At 59.6% G+C, this 21,868-nt stretch overlaps 1 protein-coding gene across 1 annotated transcript in view; it reads right to left on the bottom strand.

The window, feature by feature from the left end:
* Window positions 1–21,868, bottom strand: part of ADAMTS7 (ADAM metallopeptidase with thrombospondin type 1 motif 7) — a 35,905-nt gene that overhangs the window by 6,424 nt on the left and 7,613 nt on the right. The window contains exons 6-24 of the mRNA XM_072933929.1: window positions 21,580–21,704; window positions 20,422–20,571; window positions 19,684–19,827; window positions 16,315–16,459; window positions 15,319–15,411; window positions 14,689–14,834; window positions 13,231–13,400; window positions 12,899–13,032; window positions 12,391–12,511; window positions 11,851–12,095; window positions 10,571–10,712; window positions 9,184–9,310; window positions 8,429–8,642; window positions 4,796–6,292; window positions 4,268–4,474; window positions 3,442–3,594; window positions 2,506–2,679; window positions 1,497–1,643; window positions 1,263–1,422 (exon numbers count right to left, since the gene is read on the bottom strand). Of these exons, the coding sequence (XP_072790030.1) occupies window positions 1,263–1,422; window positions 1,497–1,643; window positions 2,506–2,679; window positions 3,442–3,594; window positions 4,268–4,474; window positions 4,796–6,292; window positions 8,429–8,642; window positions 9,184–9,310; window positions 10,571–10,712; window positions 11,851–12,095; window positions 12,391–12,511; window positions 12,899–13,032; window positions 13,231–13,400; window positions 14,689–14,834; window positions 15,319–15,411; window positions 16,315–16,459; window positions 19,684–19,827; window positions 20,422–20,571; window positions 21,580–21,704 (4,294 nt within the window). The remainder of the gene's footprint in view (window positions 1–1,262; window positions 1,423–1,496; window positions 1,644–2,505; window positions 2,680–3,441; window positions 3,595–4,267; window positions 4,475–4,795; window positions 6,293–8,428; window positions 8,643–9,183; window positions 9,311–10,570; window positions 10,713–11,850; window positions 12,096–12,390; window positions 12,512–12,898; window positions 13,033–13,230; window positions 13,401–14,688; window positions 14,835–15,318; window positions 15,412–16,314; window positions 16,460–19,683; window positions 19,828–20,421; window positions 20,572–21,579; window positions 21,705–21,868) is intronic.

Here is a 21,868-nt window from a genome sequence, read left to right as displayed (position 1 = left end):
CCTGGTTTGCAGCCAGAGCATTTATGTCATTTTTGATCCAGGATTCTACCATTTCTTTGTGTGCTTCCTACACATCTCGGTGGTTATTCTGGTCCAGCCTTGGCTCTGCAGCTCTCATCACCAAGCCTGGCACGGAAATTTTCCCCTGACCAAAACAGCCGGAACCGCACCTCGTGTCTTGAGCAGGGCTGACTCATTGTTTCCTAAGTGCTGGAGTACCCCTTGGCCCTGCAAATGCTCCAGAAAAGGAGCAGATTAATGGCTAAAAACATCCTGATGGCCAACAGTGCCAGTGCCCAAATCCCAGTTAGCCAAAGCTCCTGCCTGCTCTGGAATTGGTGTTGGGAGGAACACGCTGGGCACGGGATAAACAAAAAGAGCTGGAAGGCTGGAATGGGTGTCCCAGGCTGCACAGGGACCTCAGGGATGTGTGGAGCAGCCATGGATCCAGCTCCTGCACTCCAGGCACCAGCTACTGCTGCCCCCCTGCCCCATCTCTCAGCCCTCCCTTTGTCCACTAAACCTCCTGGAGGTCCAGCAATACTTTCTGGGCAGCCAGAAAGCTTTTCTTTTGCACAGCCACATTAAAGAGATAAAGATATCAGTGACATCTAATCTCTCATTATACTGCTTTTCTGTAAGGACTGTTAACTCTTGCAGTCCCCAGATTTCTGTCTCCCAGGGAACTGCCTGGTGCTTGGGATGTGTCCCTGTGAGTGGAAGAGGGAGCAGAAATCAGGTGAGTGCCCGTGGTATGGCCAAGCCCTGTGGCTGCAGCTGGGGCACGTAAATGACAAACAGGTTGAAATGAGGCTGGCTCCCTGGAGCACCCGCTCAGACACACCTGAAGATGCTGCAGAACTGCTCCTTTATCCCATCTTCTGATGCTGGGCCCAGCTTGTTTGACAAGTCTTGTGTTCTGGGACTTTACCACTAAGCAGTTTCCTGAGAGCTCCATCACTGGGTATTCCCTGTGCCCCCCCGTTCCTGAATGCCCTGCTGCCTCTGGATGGGGTCCCTCGGGTGTCCCTGCGCTGGGTGACACCGCTGACCCCAACAAGCACATCCCAGCTCCCGCCCGTGCCAGCAAAACCCTGCTTGGCCCTTGAGGGACGGATGCTCTGACATTTGCAGACAGTTACAACATTCCCCCTTAATCATCCAGCAGCCGAGTCAGCCTTCCCCAGCCCACGTAGGAAACGCTCTCTCCATCTCCCACGGCCTCCACGCCCCTCTCGGGGCCGGTTTTACCTGCTGCTCACCTGGCTGGGAGCTGTCACAGTCCTGGGGGTTGCACTTCTGGGTGCTCTCTGGGCAGGGCTGGTGGTGGCACAGGCTGCTGTCCTCCTCGGGCACGCCGCTGCGGGTGTCGATGCACTTCACCTGGCGCCGCTGGATGCCCCCTCCGCAGGGCGCCGAGCACTGCGGGGACATGGGGCTCAGCGGGGCACCCCCAGCGCCCTACCCCGCGCCCTGCAGGGCAGCAGCCCCCTCACCTGTCCCCAGGAGCCCACCACCCAGGTGGTGCAGGGCTGGCTGTTGCAGGGCCGGGTGCTGTTGGGCCTCAGCGCCTCCTCGCAGCGCCCCGGCTCCGGGCACGTCACCAGGCGAGCCTGCTCCCCGCCGCCGCACGGCTCCGAGCACTGCGGGACAGAGCCGGGAGAGCTGTGCCAGGAGCAGCTCCAGGGAGAGCTCAGAGCCACTCCAGGGAGAGCCCAGAGCCACTCCAGGGAGAGCCCAGAGCCGCTCCAGGGAGAGCACAGAGCCGCTCCAGGGAGAGCCCAGAGCCGCTCCAGGGAGAGCACAGAGCCGCTCCAGGGCCTGAAGGGGCTCCAGGAGAGCCGGAGAGGGGCTGGGGACAAGGATGGAGGGACAGGACACAGGGAACGGCTCCCACTGCCAGAGGGCAGGGATGGATGGGAGATTGGGAATTGGGAATTGTTCCCTGTGAGGGTGGGCAGTCCCTGGCACAGGTGCCCAGAGCAGCTGTAGCTACCCCTGGATCCCTGGCAGTGTCCCAGGCCAGGCTGGACGGGGATTGGAGCCCCCTGGGACAGCAGCAGCTGTCCCTCCCCTGGCAGGGGTGGGCAAACTGTGCCCAGGCCAGCCCATACCTTGTGCCAGGCACATTCTTCTCTCTCTGGATTTTTCATAGAGGAGCACAGAGAGAAGAAAGAGAAAACAATTTCTATTTCTGCTCCTTGTTTTTCCATGTGGAATGTGTTGGGAGAATTGTTTCCTTGGGGTGATTGCTGGGTTGGATTCTGGTGAGGATTGTTTGAGCTGGTGGCCAATCCAACCCACTGGGGCTGGGCTCTCAGAGAGGGTCACGAGTTGTGAGTTAGATATGGGAGTTAGAAAAAGTAGGTTTGTAGTTTTAGTATCTCCTTTAAATAGTATATTAATGCATTATAGCATAGTTATAGTAAAGAAATCGTTCAGCCCTCTGGACTGCAGTCATACACCATTTCTCCCCAGCGGGGTGCCCTGCATTTGCAGCAGTACCTCTCTCCAGGAGGACGTGTACCAGGCCAGGCAGGGCGCGCTGTGGCACGGCAGCTGTGCCGGGGGCTGCGGCAGCCCCGCCTGGCAGTGGAAGGGCCGCAGCAGCCGCTGGTCCCTGGTGTCAACGCAGTGGACGTCCCGCACCTTGGTGCCCCCGCCGCAGCTCCTGGAGCACTGCGGGGACACGAGCCACGGTGGGGAGGGACAGACAGACACGGAGGGGGAGGACACACAGACACAGTGGGGAGGGCAGCACAGCCGGGCAGGGGGATCCCTGTGGGGATGGGAGGTGACCCCAGGAACACGCTCTGCCCTGGGATGGGTTCAGCTGACACCACACCTCCTTTCCCCTCTTGCTCTAGGCCAAGCCAGAGCACAGTCGGTGTGGCTCATCTGTCACTGGCACCCCTCTGAAACCAGCTGATTTCCAGGTGGAACAAGAGCAGTCTTTATGCCTTAAAGAACTGATCATCCCAAGGAACAGCAACCACCCAGAGCAAGGAGGGCTGCTCCCCACCAGCAACCCAAATTCACCCAACCCAACTGCAAGCAGCCCCTGCAGGGCAGAGTGGCCAGAACACATGACAAATCACAGAACCACAGAATGGCTTGCAGCGGACCTTAAAGACCACTTTGTTCCAGGCCCCTGCCATGGGATGACACCTGCTAGACCAGGCTGCTTGTCCAGCCCCACCCAGCCTGGCCTTTCATCAAATCCACTTAAAGAAGATTTTAACTTCTACAAATTCCTGATTTTTCTACCAGCCCAAGAGCAGGAAACATGAAAATACTGTGGGATGAGTGGTTTAAACCCCGCGGCAAGCGCAAACCTTTACCCATGTGAGCCGTGGGGCAAGAGCCCTCCCCAAGAGCAGGTGTGACCCCACACCTTGCCCCGTGGGTTCTGGGGACCCTCCCTCGCCCGTGGCCCCGTACCTTGCTCCAGTTGCCCACACGCCAGGCCGAGCAGGGTCTGAGGGAGCACCTCCGGGCGGGCACGGGCCTGTCGGCCGCGGGACAGCCGCTGTCGCTGCCGCTGCTGCAGCGCACCGCCCGCCACACCGCGCCCAGGCCGCACGTGGCCGAGCACTGCAACACAGGGGGGTGCTGGAGTGAACCCCAAACCTGCCCCAAAACCTGCCTCAAACCTGCCCCCAAAACCTGCCCCAAACCTGCCCCCAGCTCTGCAACACAGGGGGCTGCTGGAGTGAACCCCAAACCCGCCCCAAACCTGCCCCCAAACCTGCCCCCAAAACCTGCCTCAAAACCCATCCCCAAACCTGCCCCCAAACCTCCCTCAAATCTGCCCCCAAACCTCCCTCAAAACCTGTCCCCAAACCTGCCCCCAGCTCTGCAACACAGGGGGCTGCTGGAGTGAACCCCAAACCTGCCCCAAAACCTGCCTCAAACCTGCCCCCAAACCTGCCCCCAAACCTGCCCCAAAACCTGCCCCCAGCCCTGCAACACAGGGAACTGCTGCAGGGCACCCCAAACCTGCCCCAAAGCCTGCCCCCAAACCTGCCCCGAGCCCTGCAACACAGGGAACTCAGTGGTTGCTCCCAGGAGGAGCCTCATGGCCACGCTGCCCACAGCACAGGGAAAACAGGGCAGCACCTGGGGCTGGGGGTGCCAGTTGTTTGCTAATTAGCACTAATGACCCCAGTCCCTGACTGCTGCCAAGAGAAACGTCCCAGAGCCAGCCAGGACAGGCACAGGTCTCACATCCCTACTGGTCACACTTTTAATGGGACTCACCACGTACCTCACTCCAGTTCCCGACCTCCCAGCTGGGCTTGGCAGGGGCTGCTGCGGTGGGCGACGGTGGAAGCAGAGCCTCCTCCTCCTCCTCCTCCTCCTCCTCCTCCAGCCTCTTCTCCCAGAGCAGGGGGGACAAAGGGATGGGCTGGGACAATTCCTGCCCCCTGTCACTGGAATCGGGTGTCCCTGGGGGTGCCCACGGTGAGGGCTCCTCTGCTGATGTCCCTGGGGGTGCCCATGGTGAGGGCTCCTCTGTTGGTGTCCCTGGGGGTGCCCACAGTGAGGGCTCCTCTGTTGGTGTCCCTGGGGGTGCCCATGGTGAGGGCTCCTCTGTTGGTGTCCCTGGGGGTGCCCACAGTGAGGGCTCCTCTGTTGGTGTCCCTGGGGGTGCCCACAGTGAGGGGTCCCTCGTTGGTGTCCCTGGGGGTGCCCATGGTGAGGGCTCCTCTGTTGGTGTTCCTGGGGGTGCCCGTGGTGAAGGGTCCCTCGTTGATGTCCCTGGGGGTGCCCACGGTGAGGGGTCCCTCGGTGCAGGGACGCTGAGTGGGGTCCCATGGGAGGTCAGCTCGGTGCGGGGCGATGCCAGACCCGGGTGCTGGGACACCCCCTCTGTCCCCCATTCCAGGGGGACCCCTGCTGTGTGGGCAGGTGGGCCACGAGCTGGGGCTGTGGGCACGACTGGGACCAGGGTGTCCTGCTGGCTGAGGCCACTGGAGGTGAGCTGGGTGGCCGTCCCGGGCATGGCAGGGGACAGGGACACTGGAGGGGCTGTTGTGGCCACCGAGGGGGTTGAGGTGGGGGCTGTGGGGGTGTGGAGCTCTGGCTGGTGCCCTCCCTGTCCCACAGCATCTGCCCTCTCCATGCCATGGGATTGCCCTCCTGCCCACGTGCCCAGCGTCTCCATTCCTGCCCACCCGTGCTGCTCGCTGGGCCGTGGGGCTGCACCCCTGGGGTCACTGCTGGTGGCCAGAGCCATTTCCCCGGAGTCCCCGGGGCCTCTCCCTGCAGACTGGGCTGTGCCATGTCCCTGTGTGCCCACAGGGTCCCTGCTGGCCCGTGCTCCTGGCCCATGGGGCACATCCAGCCAGGCACTGTCCCAGCCCAGGCTGGCTGGCTGGGGACCCCCGGGAGAGGGGCCATCCTGCCCAAGGCTGCTCCTGGAGGGCACAGCTCCGTGGGGCTCAGCCCGGGGCACGGGGCCCTGCTGTGCAGAGCCGTGGGTCTCGGAGCTCTGGGTGGGCGGGAGGTGCTCAGAGTGGGGCATAGGCACTGCACCCTCCTCCTCCTCACCCAAAAAGCCAGGGGTGGTGTAGCTTGGAGTGGCTGATCCCACATCCTCGGGGACCACGCTCAGGAGGTCGTTGGTGGCTAAATCCCCGGGCTCTGTGTCTCGCCCGTCCGCAGGAGCAGGAGCGGGTCCCTCCTCGGTGCCTGGCTGCTCCTGGCTCTCTCCTCCCAGCCCGGTGGTGAGCAGGGCCTCGGTGGGCAGCTCCCAGGGCCCCCCCGTGCCAGCAGGGCTCAGCTCTGCCTTCGGCTCCTCGCCTTTGCTCTCCTTCTCCGTGAAGGGATAGTAAGACAGATCCTCGTGGAAGTTGATAAAGTTATAATCGTAGTAAAAATCATCGACAAAGACATTTCCTTTCCTGGCTGAGAAGTCCTCCTCGGTGATGACATTGACATCGTTGGACTCCGGGATGTTTGGGATTGAGGGGTTAAATTCAGGAATGTGGTTGCTGGGGATGTAATGGATTTCATTAAATATCTCCCTGCTGGAGGAGCCGCTGCCGGACCAGTCGGGGCCGCTGTCCCAGTTGTGGTGGCACTGTGGCAAGGAGCAAAGCCTCTCGGGGCTGGGTCTCTGGGCAGGGTCACACGGGGCCCCGCTGCTGCTGCTGCTGCTGCTGCTGCTGCTGCTGCTGCTGCTGCTGCTGCCACTGCTGCTGCTGCTGCTGCTGCTGCTGCTGCTGCTGCTGCTGCTGCTGCAGTGCACCGGGCGCCGCTGGGTCCCGTTGCCACAGGTCACGGAGCACTGGGGAGGGAAGAGACAAGGACAGGTCTGTGGGGCACGGCTGGAGTGGTGCCAGGGCTCCACAGGGCTTTGGGCACAGGGCTCTGTGTCCCTGTGCCAGCTCCCACCACCCCAGACAGCTCCTGTGCCAGTCCCACCCGGGGTACTGCTCATCCCAGCAAGCAGAGCATTGCTGCCCAAACCCCTCTGGGGCTGCCCCCCGTGCCACAGCAGGGCTGGAGCTGTGGGGACTTTGCTCAGGGTGATCCCTGACCTGCTCTCCAGCCAAAAACCGTTTTCCCGGGAGATGGAGGCTGGGAAGGGCAGGGGTGAGATGAGCTAATAGGCCTTTCCTGTGACCTATTGCCATGAATTGCATCTCTTCTTCTGGAAGAGCATTCTTTGAGGCAGGGAATAACAACATGGGTGTTGTCCCAGTAGGGAAAAAGCAAAGGTCAGGGAGGAGCTTTGTTGGGGACACACCATCCCCCCATAATGGGCTCTTTGAGTTGGGTCACTACAAAAGAAACTGAGAAGCTGCAAAGGAGAACAGTGGCATTTTCTGCTGCATTTGGAGCTTGGAGCCAGACTTGTGAAAGGTGTCCCTGCCCATGAACCAGATGAGCTTTAAGGTCCCTTCCACCCAGGAGCATTGCAGGACTCTCTGGTAACACCACGTGGCATTTCTGGAGCTGGAATCAAACCCTGGCACACACCAACACCTGCGAGAGGGCTGTGAGGAGCTGCTCCCCTGCAGAACAACAACCAGAAAACAAACCAGCTTCTCTGGAACCTCCACAGAGCTGGGTGTGCAGGGCTTTGGGGCGCTCCTGAGGCACCCAGTCCCAGTGCTGCAGCAGCTGTGGGCCACCCAAAGCCCCAAGAGCCCCTCTGGCAGGGCCAGGAGCTCCAGTGCCACACGGGCACGCTGCTCCTGCCTGCAGAGCTGCCCCACCCTGCCGGTGCTGCTGACAGAAGGACCACGGCTCTGGGAAGCTTCCAAGCCCCTCCAATCCCCCTAATTATGGTGGTGGTGGGAATGGAAAAGAAAGAGGGCTCTCCCTTTAAATTAGAGGATAGAAAAATTGCAGAACCTCAAAATCCCAAACACATTTCTCCAGGGCTCACACATCCACTGGCGCCAACGCCACAGAGACCATCAGTGAGGGCTGGGGCTGCCCTGCCCAGCACTGACCCACCAACAAGCCATAATTTTCCCTTTAAATCATTGCATCCATCTTTCTCAGCCCTTAATTGTGGCTTTTGTGGGCCCCTAGAAAAATATTTCCAACTCGCTCTCATCTTGCCTTCAAATCCTCTGCTCACATTTGATTCCATTTGTTCCTTAGCAACAAGCTCTGTTCCCAGGCTCTCTCCTTTCTCTCCTGATATTTGTCTTCACTCTGAACACTTTTGGAATGACTGTTTAAATTAGGAGTTATCATTTTCTGGTTGAAACCCTCAGCCCGTGGTTAAGCTGATTCACAAAACCACAAAAATAGATCTAGCCTGCAGAGAGTGTCACCATTAATCACCCCATGGAATCATTTGGATTGGAAGGGACCTTGAAGATCATCCAGTTCCACCCCCTGCCGTGGGCAGGGACAGCTTCCACTACACCAGGCCGTTCCAAGCCATGTCCAGCTGAAAACCTTTCTGCCCTCCTTGTTCCAAGCATGGAGCAAAGCCCAGGGCTGGGGCAGAGTTAAACTGCCCAACACCCCTTCCTCACCCTGAGACCTCTCCAAGCAATGGAACTCCCATCCCTGGGAGCTGGGGTAGAATTAAACTGCCCAGTGCCCCTTCCTCATCCTGAGACCTCTCCAAGCAATGGAATTCCCATCCCTGGGAGCTGGGGCAGAGTTAAACTGCCCAACGCCCCTTCCTCAGCCTGAGACCTCTCCAAGCAATGGAACTCCCATCCCTGGGAGCTGGGGTAGAATTAAACTGCCCAGTGCCCCTTCCTCAGCCTGAGACCTCTCCAAGCAATGGAACTCCCATCCCTGGGAGCTGCTGAGCCCATGGGGACACAGCCCATGGATTTCTGCAGCAGGAGCACACCCACTGCTCTGGGGCAGGCTGAGGTGTCCGGGGATCCCTGTCTCCAGCTCCCACCCCTTTGCAAGGCGCTGGGACATCCCCAGTGTGCCCTCTCACCTCAGACCAGTTGCCCACAGCCCACGGGGAGGGGCAGGGGACCTCAGGGTGGCAGGGCGCGGTGGCATCCGGCTTGGCGAGGTGCTGGCAGTCTGCTGGCTGCAGGGCCCTCTGCTCGTCCAGCCCCACGCTCTGGATGCACAGCACCGTCCTCTTCATCAGCCCTGCCCGGCCACACGAGGCTGAGCACTTCTGCCACTCACCCACCCACCACCTGTGTGGGGAAAGGGAAAGGGGAGAGAAAGGGGAGAGAAAGGGGAGAGAAAGGGGAGAGAAAGGGGAGAGAAAGGGGAGAGAAAGGGGAGAGAAAGGGGAGAGAAAGGGGAGAGAAAGGGGAGAGAAAGGGGAGAGAAAGGGGAGAGAAAGGGGAGAGAAAGGGGAGAGAAAGGGGAGAGAAAGGGGAGAGAAAGGGGAGAGAAAGGGGAGAGAAAGGGGAGAGAAAGGTCTCAGCCAGAGCAAGCAGCCGTGCCCCAGGATCCATCCCACTGCCCATCTCGTGAGGCCATGGGGAAAGGAGGATCCCAAATGTGTCAGCCCAAGGTCTGGGGGCTCGCACAGAGGGTCAGGGATGGGGCAGTCCCTGAGCTGTGCCAGGGGTATGTGCACAGAGGCAGAGAGGAGCATCCTGCCAGGATGGGGGTCCCGTGAGGCTCTGCCTGTGGGCAGGCAATGCCCTGTGGCCATCAGGCAGCCCCAGGGATGCTGCCATGGCCCAACCCAGGGCAATGGAGGGGAGGAAGCAGGGCGGCTGGCACCTGGCGGGGCAGGGCTCCTCGCTGCAGGTGCGCTGCTGGTCGTCGGGGCGCGTGAGCGCGTCGCAGAACCGCTCCTCCACCAGGCCCGCCAGCCTCTCCACGCAGTGCACGACCTGCCGCTGCACCCCTGCGGGTGGGGGGGCACTGAGGGCACCCCCGGGGCACCCACAGGCACCCTGGGGGCACCGGCACGGCTTTGGAAACCCAGCCCAGCAGGTGACAGGAGGCTGTGGCAAGCACATTGCTCTCCCTCTCGGGATTTTTCATAGAGGTGCACAGAGATGAAATGAAAGAGAAAACAATTTCTATTTCTGCTCCTTGTTTTTCCCATGTGGAATGTGTTTGGAGAATTGTTTACCTGGGGTGAGTGCTGGGTTGGATTCTGGTGAGGATTGTTTGAGCCTGATGGCCAATCCAACCCACCTGGGGCTGGGCTCTCAGAGAGGGTCACGAGTTGTGTTAGAGTTAGAGAAACTAGTATGTAGTTTTAGTATCTTCCTTTTTATATAGTATATTACTGTATTTTAGCCATAGTTATAATAAAGAAATCATTCAGCCTTCTGAACTGAGTCAGACATCAGCATTTCTTCCCATTGGGCTGACAGAGCCCTGCTGAAGCTGCTGAGCTGGGCTCTGGGCAAGCACTTGGGAGCTTACAGTGGGACTCAGCAGTGCTCATTGTGAGCTCTCCCAAATCCACATCTCATCTCACATCACCACTCAGGGCAGGAAGAGGGGCTCAGCCCTCCTCCAGCTGCTCACCCTCACCCGACTCCTGCCTGATTCACTCCTCTATTTCCCTTCTGTTCTGGAAGCCAAGCACTCCAGTCACACACAGAAAAGCTGGTTCTAAACAAAGCCCATGTGCTGGCACTCTGTGCTACCTAGAAAGCACAAGTGTCCTTGAATTCCCCTTTTTTCCAGTGCCAGCTGCTCTCGAGGAAGTGCTTGCTGCTCCCAGCCTCCCCCGGCAGCGTTCCAGAAATGTCCCTCTGCACCAGCTGCCCCAAAAGCTGCCCTGGGGACCCTGGGGTACCCAGCCAGTGGTGCAGGAGGGGGAAACAAATGTCCACACACGGACACTGTGGGACCCCAGTGCTCTCCATAAAACCCTGGGTTATCCTCCCCCCGTGGAGAGGCCCAGCCAGGCAGGAGACCTTCCTCACTCCCTGATTTCTCTGAAGCTCTTTTGTCTCCATCCCGTGCTGGGTAACAGGACACCGAGCAGGGAGCACAGCGCTGATAAAGCCCTGGGGTTCCTGCTGAGCACCACGGCCCTGACCTCAGCAGATGTCCCTTTCTTCTTCCCCTAAGGCCTCGTGAAACGCAAGGCCAGGAATTTCAAAGGCCCCACTGCCCGGAGCGGGTGTCCCGGGGGTGCACTCACCTGTCCCGCAGGTGGCCGTGCAGGTGGTCCAGGAGCCGAAGCGCCACAGGAACTCGGGCTGCTCCACCTCGTTCTCGCTGTCGGCCGGGCGCTGGATCGTGTACTGGTACCTCACCCCGGGGTTGGTCTCCTGGAACAGCAGCTGGGGGACACAGGGGACACAGAGGGGGTGAACAGCAGCTGGGGGACACAGGGGACAGGGGCAGGGCAGTGGGGGTGGCACTGCACCGGGGGCTGCTCAGGGTGAAGGAGCTGCCCAGCAGGGCCAGAAGGACGTGACCCTGTGCCCAGCTCCCCGACAGAGCTGGATGGGATTTGGAGTAACCCGGTTTGGGGAAGGTGTCCCTGCCCACGGGTGGAATTTCCTAAATCCTCCCACTCCAGAGGGGCTCCTGTGGTTGACACAAGCCCTGCTGGAAGCGCCGCCCGCGCTCGCGAGGGCCGGGAGTTCATCCCTGTTTTTCTTAGCCTAAGCACTCCCATTATTGCCAAAGCTTTGTTGTTCTTGGAGCTTTGGTGGGAGCCAGGGCGTCTTTCCAAAACCTCTCCACGAACATCGAAACGTTGCTGTCCACAGGTTTTAATTAGGTTATGAATCCCAGAAAGTGATCTGTGGGTGCCGAGCACGCCGGCATTCCCACTACCAGCAGCGGGCCCGGGATCCTGCTCAAGGACAGGCAGGAGGAGGTTGTGGCAAAGGCAGGGATGTTCTGGGGAGTGTGTGGGGCTGAGCCACGACTGCAGGGTGGGGGATCCTGGGGCTCCATGGGATGCAGCTCCGTGGCCACCACCACCTCTGCACCGCAGCTGGCCCCACGGGGTATTTCAGCCTGGTGCCAGCTGTGCCATCATGCGTGGGACAGTTCGCACTGGCTCCTGCAGAGGAAGGCTTGGCCTCACGGTCACAAGGATATTGACTCCAACAGCTTTGCATGAGCTGGCAGCTCCCTCACTCCTGACTGTCCAGCCCAGCAGAAGCAGCAGGGCTTTTTCTCTGCTTGTGATAAGATAGAGCCGTTTCCTGAGGCCTTTCCCCTTTCTCCTCACACTCCCTCTCCTGTGTAAATATTCTGCGGAATGCTGCGAAGGGGATGAGGCTCAGCTGCAAGTGGTGTGGGCTGGGAACACTCCCCGGGCTGGCAGGGTGTGCTTGGCTGCTCCAGCGTTGGCTCCCAGAGAAACACACCCCGAGGAGGGGCAGAGCCCATCCCCTGGATGCAGGGAGAGCCGTGAGGGACCACGGCAGCTCAGCCCCACAAGGAGAGCGGGATCCATCCTACCTGGATCCACACGGGCTCCACGGTCGGCCCGGGAGAGGTGAGGTTCTCCCAGTTCCCCGTCCTCTTGTAGGTGAAGGTGGTCCCTGCCACCCTGTAGTCCCCGTTCCACTGGATGGTCCAGCCACCATTCAGGAAATACTTCTCCGGGTCCTCGCTCCGCAGCGCCAGGAAATTCCCGGCTTCGGCCACTTCTTCAATCCGGATCTCCCTGGCTCCCACAGGGATAATCCCAATGTCCACATAGCCTGGGAGTGGAACCAAACATTGGTCTTGGTGCAGTCAGAGGTGTCTGAGATGATTTTTGTCCTTGGGTGGGAGCTGTGTCCCATGGGTGCCAGCACTGAGCCAATCCTTGCATCTCTGTAAGGCAACAGTGGGCACCAAGCCCTACCCAGCCCTGAGCCCACCTGAGCTCCCTGCTCTCTTATCCCCAAAATATCGACAAGTTGGAATTAAACTGCCCTTCCGAAGGAGCAGCAGCAGCCCAGCTGTGCTGGAGCAGGCACGGGGTGCTCTGGGGACAGCAGGAGGTGCCCTTACCCAGCCCCTCGCTGTCCTCGAAGGTCTTGTGCACGGTGTGGCAGGTGGAGCCGTCCCCGTGGCAGACCCCGCAGCGATCCTCCACGGCGTGCGAGTCGATCTCGTAGTCACAGCCCACGTTCTGCAAGGGAGCCCCGTCAGCCCCACGCCAGCATCTCCCAGTCCCTCCCAGCACCATCCCCGAGGGTTTCACAGCACCCTGGGGTGGCGTGGCTTGGAAGGGACGTTCAAGGCAATCCAGCTCCAGCCCCTGCCATGGGCAGGGACACCTTCCCTGAGATCAGGGTGCTCCAAGGTTGCTCCAGGTTGCATCATCCTGGGCTGTGCTCTGGCTCCCTGAGGCCAGCACAGAGGCTGACACAGCCCGTCCCACCACCCCACGGGAGCCAGCAACGCTCTCCAAGTGGGGAATGGCAAAAGGAGCGAGCTCAGCATGAGAGGGGACGCTGAGCGCCCAAGAGTGGGTGCTGCCCTGCCGCGGGGTGTCCCTGGGTGCCCCCAGCCCCACCTTGCAGATGCCGTTGATGCAGACATCACGGCTGGCGTCGCTGTCGTAGCAGGGCGTCCCATCCACCACCGCGTCCCGCAGCTTCTCCGCAAAGTACTCGTGCTCGGGCCGGCAGTGCAGCTCGCAGGGGTTCACTGGGAACAGGCACACACTCAGCCCTGGGGCCACCCCCAAAGCACAGATCAACCCCCAAAGCACAAACCAACCCCGCCAGCCCAGGGCCAAACACAAAACACAGCAGGAGCGGGCTGCCAGGCCAGGCTGGGACACCAGCGGCCAGCTCCGGCTGTGCCCGAGCCTCTCCAGGTTTGGGGTCTCTGCCCATCACTCACTGCTGTTGGGCACTGGTGTCCACTTGTAGAGCTTCCCTTTGTAGAGCATGGGGTTGAAGTGGCTGCACTGGACCTGGCGGAAGGAGGGCTTGTCCGGGGGGCAGCGCCGCACGTTGCAGATGCGGAACCGCTTCCGCTCGCCCAGGCAGTACCGGCCCCCGTACTTGGGCCTGGGGGGGAACACGAGTCACAGGGCTGGGAGAGCACAGACCTCCGAGTCACAGAGCTGTGACTGCTTTGGGTCGGAAGGGACCCTAAAGTCCATCCCTGTTCCACCCCTGCCATGGGCAGGGACACCTCCCACAGCCCAGGCTGCGCCGAGCCCCGTCCAGCCCGGAGCCCCTCCTGCAGCTGCTCTGGAGGAGCTGCTCTCCATCCCACACAGGAGTGCTCCTGACTCTGCTCCTCTACTGCCCCAGGGAATGGCAAAGCTGACACTGGACTTTTCAGAGCAACAGAGACTTGGGAAGCACAACAGTGCTTTTCTCAGATGCCAGCAGAGCCTCCCAACACGGCCACCACCTCCTGCTATACTGCCTTCTCCTTTGGTCACACCACCCATGGCCCAGTGACCTCACGAGAATTCCTTCTCCTGGACACACTCTGCTGAAGGGAATGAAGCTAGTGATTATTTTAGGGCTGTGTTTACACACTTGGCCCTGAGGAATGGATGTGCGAGGGGGGGATGCCCAGCACACATTTTCTCACTTCATCCCAAGGGCAAAGCTGAAGATTTACCTCCAGTGGCCAAAGCAAACAACTGCCCAGGAAATTCCCAGTGTTTGCTCTCCTGCCTGTCCACAGCTGTGTTTGGAACACTCCACAAACCACCACAGCACCTCTGCCACAGAGTTTATGTCAAACATAAATCCAGGTCCTGATCAGACAGAGCACTTCCCTCAAGAGCCCAGCAGCATGTACCAAACTCACCCGAGGTAGAGGATGGGCAGAACACGTCTGGGAAGGTCAGGAGCTCACTCCTGGGGCTGCCAGAGTGCCCCATGCCATGGAAAAGCAACTCCCCTGGAACACCACTACAAAGCCCTTTTCCTCCCCATCCCAGGCTGCTCTGACACCAGGGCAAGCCAGGGGTTTTGGCTGAATCCAGTGCAGCAGGGATTTGTGACCAAGAGGACATCTGGGGAGCAGCTGGATCAGCAGAAAGCCCAGGATGGAGATGGCAGCTCCTCCAGCAGTGCCCGGACACTTCCAGCCAGCACTGGCTGATGCAATGCAGCAGGGTGATAAACTGCAGCAGGGTTTTTCAAAACAGCTCTGAATCAGGCTCCAAGAATGCCTGGTTTGCTGCTCTGTCACCAAAGGACACTGGGTATGTTTAACATCCCTGTGGAGCCTCTGCCCTTTGTTTGAGTCACCCCAGGGCAGGGGATGGAGCCAGTCCCTCCCAGCCCAAACCACCCCGGCGCTCTGTCCCTCCTGGGCTCAGGGCTGGCTTACGTGGGGTGGCTGCAGTGCCGCTCAGCACTCTGCACTCCTGCCCCACAGCTGCGGGAGCACGAGGCCCAGGAGCTCCAGGCGCTCCAGGCGCCGTCGATGGGCTCGGGCCGGAAGCCCACGGGAACGCACTCGCCGTTGAAGCACCACTGCAGGGACAGGAGGAGAACAACAGGTTAAGGGTGGGGAGCCCTGAGCACACGGATTGTCCCATGGAAATCCCTGCTGTGCTTGCATGGAGGGGTCAGCTGGGCTCTGCCACCGCCTGGAGCGCCTCAAGCCACAGGAAACTCAGAGGTGTTTGGGTTGTCTGAGGATTTGAGGGAGGCAACAAAGCCAAAGCTCCACAGAGACCCCTCAGCAGGGGGATCCACAGCCCAGTGTCAGCCCAGAGGGGCTCAGAGTGGGAAAGATCCCAGGGAGGAGCATCCACCACGGCAGCAGAACCAGCCTTGTCTCTCCTGCCATTAACTGCGGGTGATTCAAGTGATCCCAGTGAGTCCCCTTCCCTGAGGGCAGTCCCTGCGGGGGCAGCGGGTGTTTGGGCAGAGCCCACCCCTGCACGGACCCTGCAGAGCCCCTGTGTGTGCAGGAGCAGGGCTCCCCAAGGCCAGGGAGGGTGTCCCCCGTTACCTTGCTCTCCCCGCAGGCCGTGCCGTCCACAGCCGCGTCCAGCTTGGAGTGACACGTGTTCCCCACTGTGCACCACAGCGTGCTGCAGACACTCTGTGGGAAGAGAGGGACACGGTTCCTGCCTGGCACAGAGCCCTCCCTGGGGCACAGAGCCCTCCCTGGGGCACAGAGCCCTCCCTGGGGCACACAGCCCTCCCCGGGGCACAGATCAGATCCATCCTTTGAGCATGGATGAGATTCATCCTTTGGGCAAAGAGCCCTCCCTGGGGCACAGATCAGATCCATCCCTCAGGCACAGATCAGATCTATCCTTTGGTCACAAATCCATCCCCGAGGCACAGATCAGATCTATTCCTGGGATACAGATCCATCCCTTGGGCATGGATTAGATCCCTCCTTGAGGCACAAATTAGATTCATCCCTGGGGTACAGATCCATCCCTTCGTCAAAGATCAGATGCATCCCTCAGGCACAGATTGGATCCATCCCTGGGGCACAGATCAGATCTATCCTTGGGGCACATTTCCATCCCTGGGGCACAGATCAGATCCATCCCTCAGGCACAGATCAGATCCCTCCCTTGGTCACAGATCCATCCCTGGGGCACAGATCAGATTTATCCTTTGGTCACAGATCCATCCCTTGGTCACAGACCCATCCCTGGGGCACAGACCCATCCCTGGGGCACAGATCAGATCCCTCCCTTGGTCACAGATCCATCCCTGGGGCACAGATCAGATCTATCCTTTGGTCACAGATCCATCCCTTGGTCACAGATCCATCCCTTGGTTACAGATCTATCCCTTGGTCACAGACCCATCCCTTGGTCACAGATCCCTCCCTGGGGCACAGATCCCTCCCTGGGGCACAGACCCATCCCTGGGGCACAGACCCATCCCTGGGGCACAGGCCCATCCCTCCCTCAGGCAGGGTGGGCACAGCCTCAGCAAACCCCCCCAGAGCCCCGCTGCCCAGCAGCCGTGTCCCTGTCCTCACGTCCATGTCGTCGCAGAAGGTGGAGCGGGGCCCGTACTGCAGCCGGCACTGGTGGCTCACGTCGTACAGGACACCCGGGGGCACCAGGGGAAAGTCCAGCAGCTCCCGGGCCGGGGGGTCATCCAGGCACAGCCCCCAGCCCCGGCTGCAAGAGAGGTCACAGCGGTGTCACCGTGGTGTCCCACAGCTCTGCAGGTGCCGGGAGCAGCAGCTGGTGCACGCCCCGGGATGAGCCACCAGCATTTCCCACCAACACCCCGGCTCTGCAGTCCCTGCAGCTGCTCCAGTGGCACCTCTGGGGACCTTTTTGGGGTGGGAACCCCCCAAAGTGATCACCCACATCCCCCCAGCGTGGCAGGACATGGGGAAGTGAAGGGACAAAGAAGGGACAACAGCCACCAATGTCCTGGCGGAGCTCCAGAGCTGTTCCTGCAGACCTGCTGAGAGGAATAAAGGAATTTTGGGGGAACAGAGATGATCAGCAGCCGGACACTGCCGTGCTCAGAGCAGGCTGGACAGGGTTGCTGTGGGCAGGGGTGGCAGTGGAGGCGGGCGGTGCCTGCTCTGCTCCAGCTGCTCTTGCTGGGCACTTCCCAAACGCAGCCGGGACTGTCCCCAGCTCAGCCCGGCTGTTATTCCAACAAACTCCTTTCAGCAAGGCCGAGGCTCTGGCAAGGCTCTGGGGGCCGATCGGATTACTCGGGTTTGTTGGGATTGGGAAGGGCTCGGAATTCACGTGCAGTGAGATTCCTTTTTGAGCCAAGGGGCTGGAAGCAGGAGAGCTGCTGCTCTGGGGCGCTGGCAGTGCCAGGGGTGATGCCAGCAGGGCCAGCACCCCTCCTGCCTTTCCCATCCCACCACTGAGCTCCACACGGGACACCTGCAGAGAGCTCCCTTGGCTGGAGACACCCCCTAAACTCCCATGCATATCCTCACTGAAATATACTGATATTTCCCTATTGAAAAACCAGGAATTGGGTTGCTTTCAGCAGCCCAGGGGATCAAAAATCTCAACTTCCAAACTCCCACCAGCAGGAGCATCCTGCTGCTCCCAGCCCATGGGAAGGGCAGGAGCCCTGTGGGTGATGTGGGGCTGAGCTGGGATGGATGGGGCACGGGTTGGGCAGCTGGACACAGGTCCTGCTGCAGCCTGTGCCAGGCCACATGCACGCTGCATGGCACCTCTCCACGTGTTTCCACAGAGCCCTGGAATGGTTTGGGTTGGAAGGAGCCTTAAAGCTCATCCCATTCTGCACACTTGGAAGGTTTTCTCTAAAAACAGAAGGTGTCCTTACTGGGAAAAGTCCAGGCTCAAGCACTTCATCCTGGATGAGCCCCAGGTGTGACACTCATGCTGCTCTGGACTCTTCACCTGTTTGGGTGCCAGCACAAGTCCCCCCTATGCTGTCCCCAGCCTCCTGTTCCTCTGAGCTGCCCTGCCCCAGCTCACAGAGGGGTCTCTGTCCAGTCTGGGGGTGACTGGGATCTGCCTCAGCTTTCCAGCTTTTCCAGGATCTATTTTTTTGTTAAATATTTTACAATCATTCTCCTGGTCTGTTCAATTGGCCAAAACACATCTCCAAGCAGGGAAAAATTGGCCTGAGTTTCCCTCTGGCTTCCAGGGATCTGCAGTAAATCCCAGTCCACAGGGGATGCAGGGGCCTGCACTGCTCTGCCTGTTCCAGCCCGTTCCTTAACAAGCTGGAGGATGGAGTGGATGGAACAGTGATTAAATCCCCATCTGTGAGCAGCCTGAGAGGATCTCCAGATACATTTGAGAGCGGGATTAAAATTCCAAAAGCTCCCAGAGAACTGGAGGAAAGGTCCAAAGAAGCCAGGACAGAATTCAACAAAAACAAAGGCAGAGCTTGGAGCTTGGGGAGGGTCAGCTGCACAGCCACGGAGCTGGTGGGGCTGGCAGAGGGGTGGCACGGGCAGGGCACGGGCAGCAGGCCCTGGCAAGAGGAGGATGATCAAGAAGAGCCCCAGCACTGTGGAAAGAGGATGAAAATCTGGTTGTCTGAGGCAGAGCAAAGACTGAAGGGTCCCTCCAGCACCAGAGCATCAGCGGGCACCCTGTGCCAGCACCCTACACTGGCCTGAGCCAGGGGACACCTTCCTGGGGGACAGGCTGCCACAGCAGGGACAGGAGCTCTCCCAGTGTGCCCTCGTGTCCAGGCAGACCCTGACTGAAGGCACTGACTGCAGTGCTGGGGCCGTGCTGCTGCCAGGAATCACTTTCAGATGCTCCACCATTCAGCAGTGTTTGTGAAATAATAATTACCTCGTGTAAAAAATAACGATCGTCCTCCGAGAGCGCGGCTTTTCCGAACGTGTTCCAAGCACGCCCAGCAACCCCAGGTCAGCAGGGCTCTGTTTCCTGGCTCCCTCCCTCCTGTTCTGCTGCCAGCACCCCGTTACAACCCGCTCCTGGCTGAGCTGGCCCCGTGCTGGCCCTGGCCCCGGGGTGTCACAGCCGGTGACAGACGCCAGCCTGGCCCTGTGCCGCTCCCAAGGAAGAGCTGCTCCTTCTGGGGGAGCAAAGAGACCCAAAGCCCAGCAGAGGAGCTTCCAGCTGCTCTGTCTCCCCATCACAGCTCGCAGCAGCCCGGGCTCATCACAAGCAGGAAATTCTTCATCCCCAAGTGGAGGTTAAAAGCAGAGGGCCAAGAGCGCTGCGGATGCGGGAAAGCTCCATTCCTCTGAAAGCCATAAATCAGCAGTAATTCCCCTGCACGGGGCCAATCCACATGTCCCAGGCTGGATTTGGGAATGGAGCCTGGCCCAGGCAGCTTCCCCTGGCCCAGCTCTCCCCTTGCTACTCCTCTCTGCCTTCAAACCTTCCTGCAGCAAGGGGGGAAAATGTTCCTCCAGTGCAAGCCACTGGCTGACAAACCAAACTCCAGGCTGGCTGCCTCGAAACTTCCTAACAACAGCCTGAAAAACAGCCACGGGTGCTAAAAATAAACAAAGGCAGGGAAGAATTTGGCTGGGTCTGGCTTGCCTGTGGCAGGCAGAGAGAATTGAAGAGATTCTGCAGAACCTGCAGAGAGCACTGAGGGAAAACACTTCGGTTTTATCTGTGCAACCACAGCCCCTGTGCCCCCCCAATAGCTCCTGACCCTCCCTTCACAGCACAGGGAGGATCCATGGAATCGTGGAATGGTTTGGTGGGAAGGGACCCCAAAGCCCATCTCATCCCACCCCGTGCCATGGACAGGGACATCTCCCACTACTCCCAGGGATGGGGCAGCCACAGCTGCTCTGGGCAAAGAGCCCCAACACTTAGAGAGATATCTCAGAGATAAGAGCCCCCCATGGCCTGACCCCCAGCCCCAGCAGTGAGGAGGAAGAGGAGGAAGCACTCACTCGAGGAAGCGTGTGATGTACTCGCGGCTGCAGCGGGACCAGGTGAGTGGGGACGTGTCATACAGGAGCTGTGGAGACATGATGAAAGGTCTTTTCCCAACTGGCTCACAGTCATTGCTGCTTCCATCATGCTGAATCCCAAAACTGTGTAAGAGCACAGCCCACGGAGGGGAGGTGAGCCACGACCACCACAGCCACCGCTGCCACCGCCCCCGCCCCGCTCCCGGCACAGGAGCAGGGACCTGCCCTGGGGACGTGCCACTGACAGCCCTGAGCCTGTCCCGTGCTGTCACTGCAGCTTTCCCACTGAAAACTCAGGAATATTACACAAGATCACGCTGTGGAATGTCTATTTTTTTTTCCCACGCGTGGATGTCTATTGGGAGCTGCAATGTTCAAGTGATCTTGTCAAAGTTTAACTGAAACTGGGGCAAGCAAAATTCTGTCGCTGGTATTACAGGCAGATCCTACTTTAAAACTTCTCAATGGGCAGCCCCTGCTCCAAAACCACCCCAAAACAATACACAAGTGCAATTTCTCCAGGCTGCCTCGGATTATGGGTTCTCATTAAACCTGGGACAACCCAAAACTTAACTCTGGAATGAAACCCTCAGGGAGCAAGGGAGTGTTTGCACCCATGAGGAACCGCCTGGGAACCATCTCCCAATTTCCCCCCGTGCCTTCTCCAGCCCCAGGGTGCACGCAGAGAACAGAGGAGGAGGAGGAAGAGGGTGGTACCTGTGTCCCAGCTCGTGGGCCACGGTGAAGGCGAGGGGCAGCCCCGTGTCCTCGTTGATGTTGCAGCTCCGGTGGGGCTGGCACATCCCGGCCACGTGGGACAGCCCCAAGGTCTCACAGGGCCTGTTCATGGCAGCACAGATGTCCTTCCTTGGCCGAGGGGACGAGGACACACGGACAGACAGACAGACACAGAGCAGAGAGGGCGTTGGAAGGCAGCAGGACCCGGCACACGGACAGCGGCCAAACAGGAGTGAGAACAGAGACATCCGACATCCTTCCACAGGGGAAACATTTATGACCTTCCCTTTCCCCTCTCCTCTCCCAGTATCCCCAGCTCACTATTAAGCCTGATTAATGGAGCTGCTGGCCAGGCTGGCTGCGTTTATTCCCTTGTGTAAATAAGGCTGATGCTGGGGATAATCAAGCAATGTTTTGGGGAAGCACATCCCAGAGGTGCCGTGGTTTTCCAGCTCCAGCCACCCAGGAAGAACAGCTCCACTGAAGCACCAGGCCTGAAGTGCCTCATTTCTGCTACAAAGCAACCTCCCAGGGAAGATAAAGCTGCTGTGGGTTGTGAATCATCACCCAAACCACCACAACATCCAGCTCACGGCAGCCTGAAAGCCTCAAACCAGGCTTTGACTGCAAGGTACACAAACTTGGCCAGAGGCAGGAATTCCTGCCAGCTCCGTGGGAGGTCAGGGGCTTCCCAGAGGCTCCTCTGCCAAGCCCAGCCTCTGAGGGAAAAAGGAGAGTTAATCCTGTGTACAGCTCCTGGATCCAGCCCTTCTGGGGCTTGGCAACAGGGCCACGGTGAAAACCTGGCTTGGAAACCTCAGCTGGGAGCTGTGTCCAGGTTTAAACCTGAGATCTGAGACCAGTCCATGGACTCACAGACTCCTGGAATGCTTTGGGTTGGAAGGGATCCTAAAGATCATCTAATTCCACCCTCTGCCATGGGCAGGGACACCTTCCACAGCAGTTACAGCCACTGGGAAACATCCCCAGACTTCACATTACAGATCTTACATGCAGGTCCCCAGGCAGGGAGAGTGAGACTTCAACAGCTCCCAGGAGATGCTCCCCTGGCTGCCCCACCTGCAGCCAGGTGAGGTTTTAGCTGCCACAGCCCAGAGCTGTGGGTGGGCTCCACACCTGGTGAGCAGCACGGCGACGTCGTGGTGCAGCGGGTGCGAGTCTCCCTTCGCGTTGATGCTCTTCTGCCACTTGCAGAAGCTCTTCAAGGTGTTGTCTGCGTGGTGGGAGATCTTCAGGTCCTCCTGCCAATATAAAGGGAGATCTGCTGGAGCTGTTTGGATTTTGGGATGGGAAGGGGAGAGGTCTGACCCCAGACACATCAGGATCAGAGTGGGATTGGGAGTGACTGCCATCCAGATGGAATCGCTCCATGTTTAGAGCTTGTGGGCTGGGTGGGAAGACAGCC

This window comes from Taeniopygia guttata, chromosome 10 (assembly GCF_048771995.1).
Source record: "Taeniopygia guttata chromosome 10, bTaeGut7.mat, whole genome shotgun sequence".
Taxonomy (NCBI): domain Eukaryota; kingdom Metazoa; phylum Chordata; class Aves; order Passeriformes; family Estrildidae; genus Taeniopygia; species Taeniopygia guttata.
This window is presented reverse-complemented; position numbering and strand designations above follow the sequence as displayed.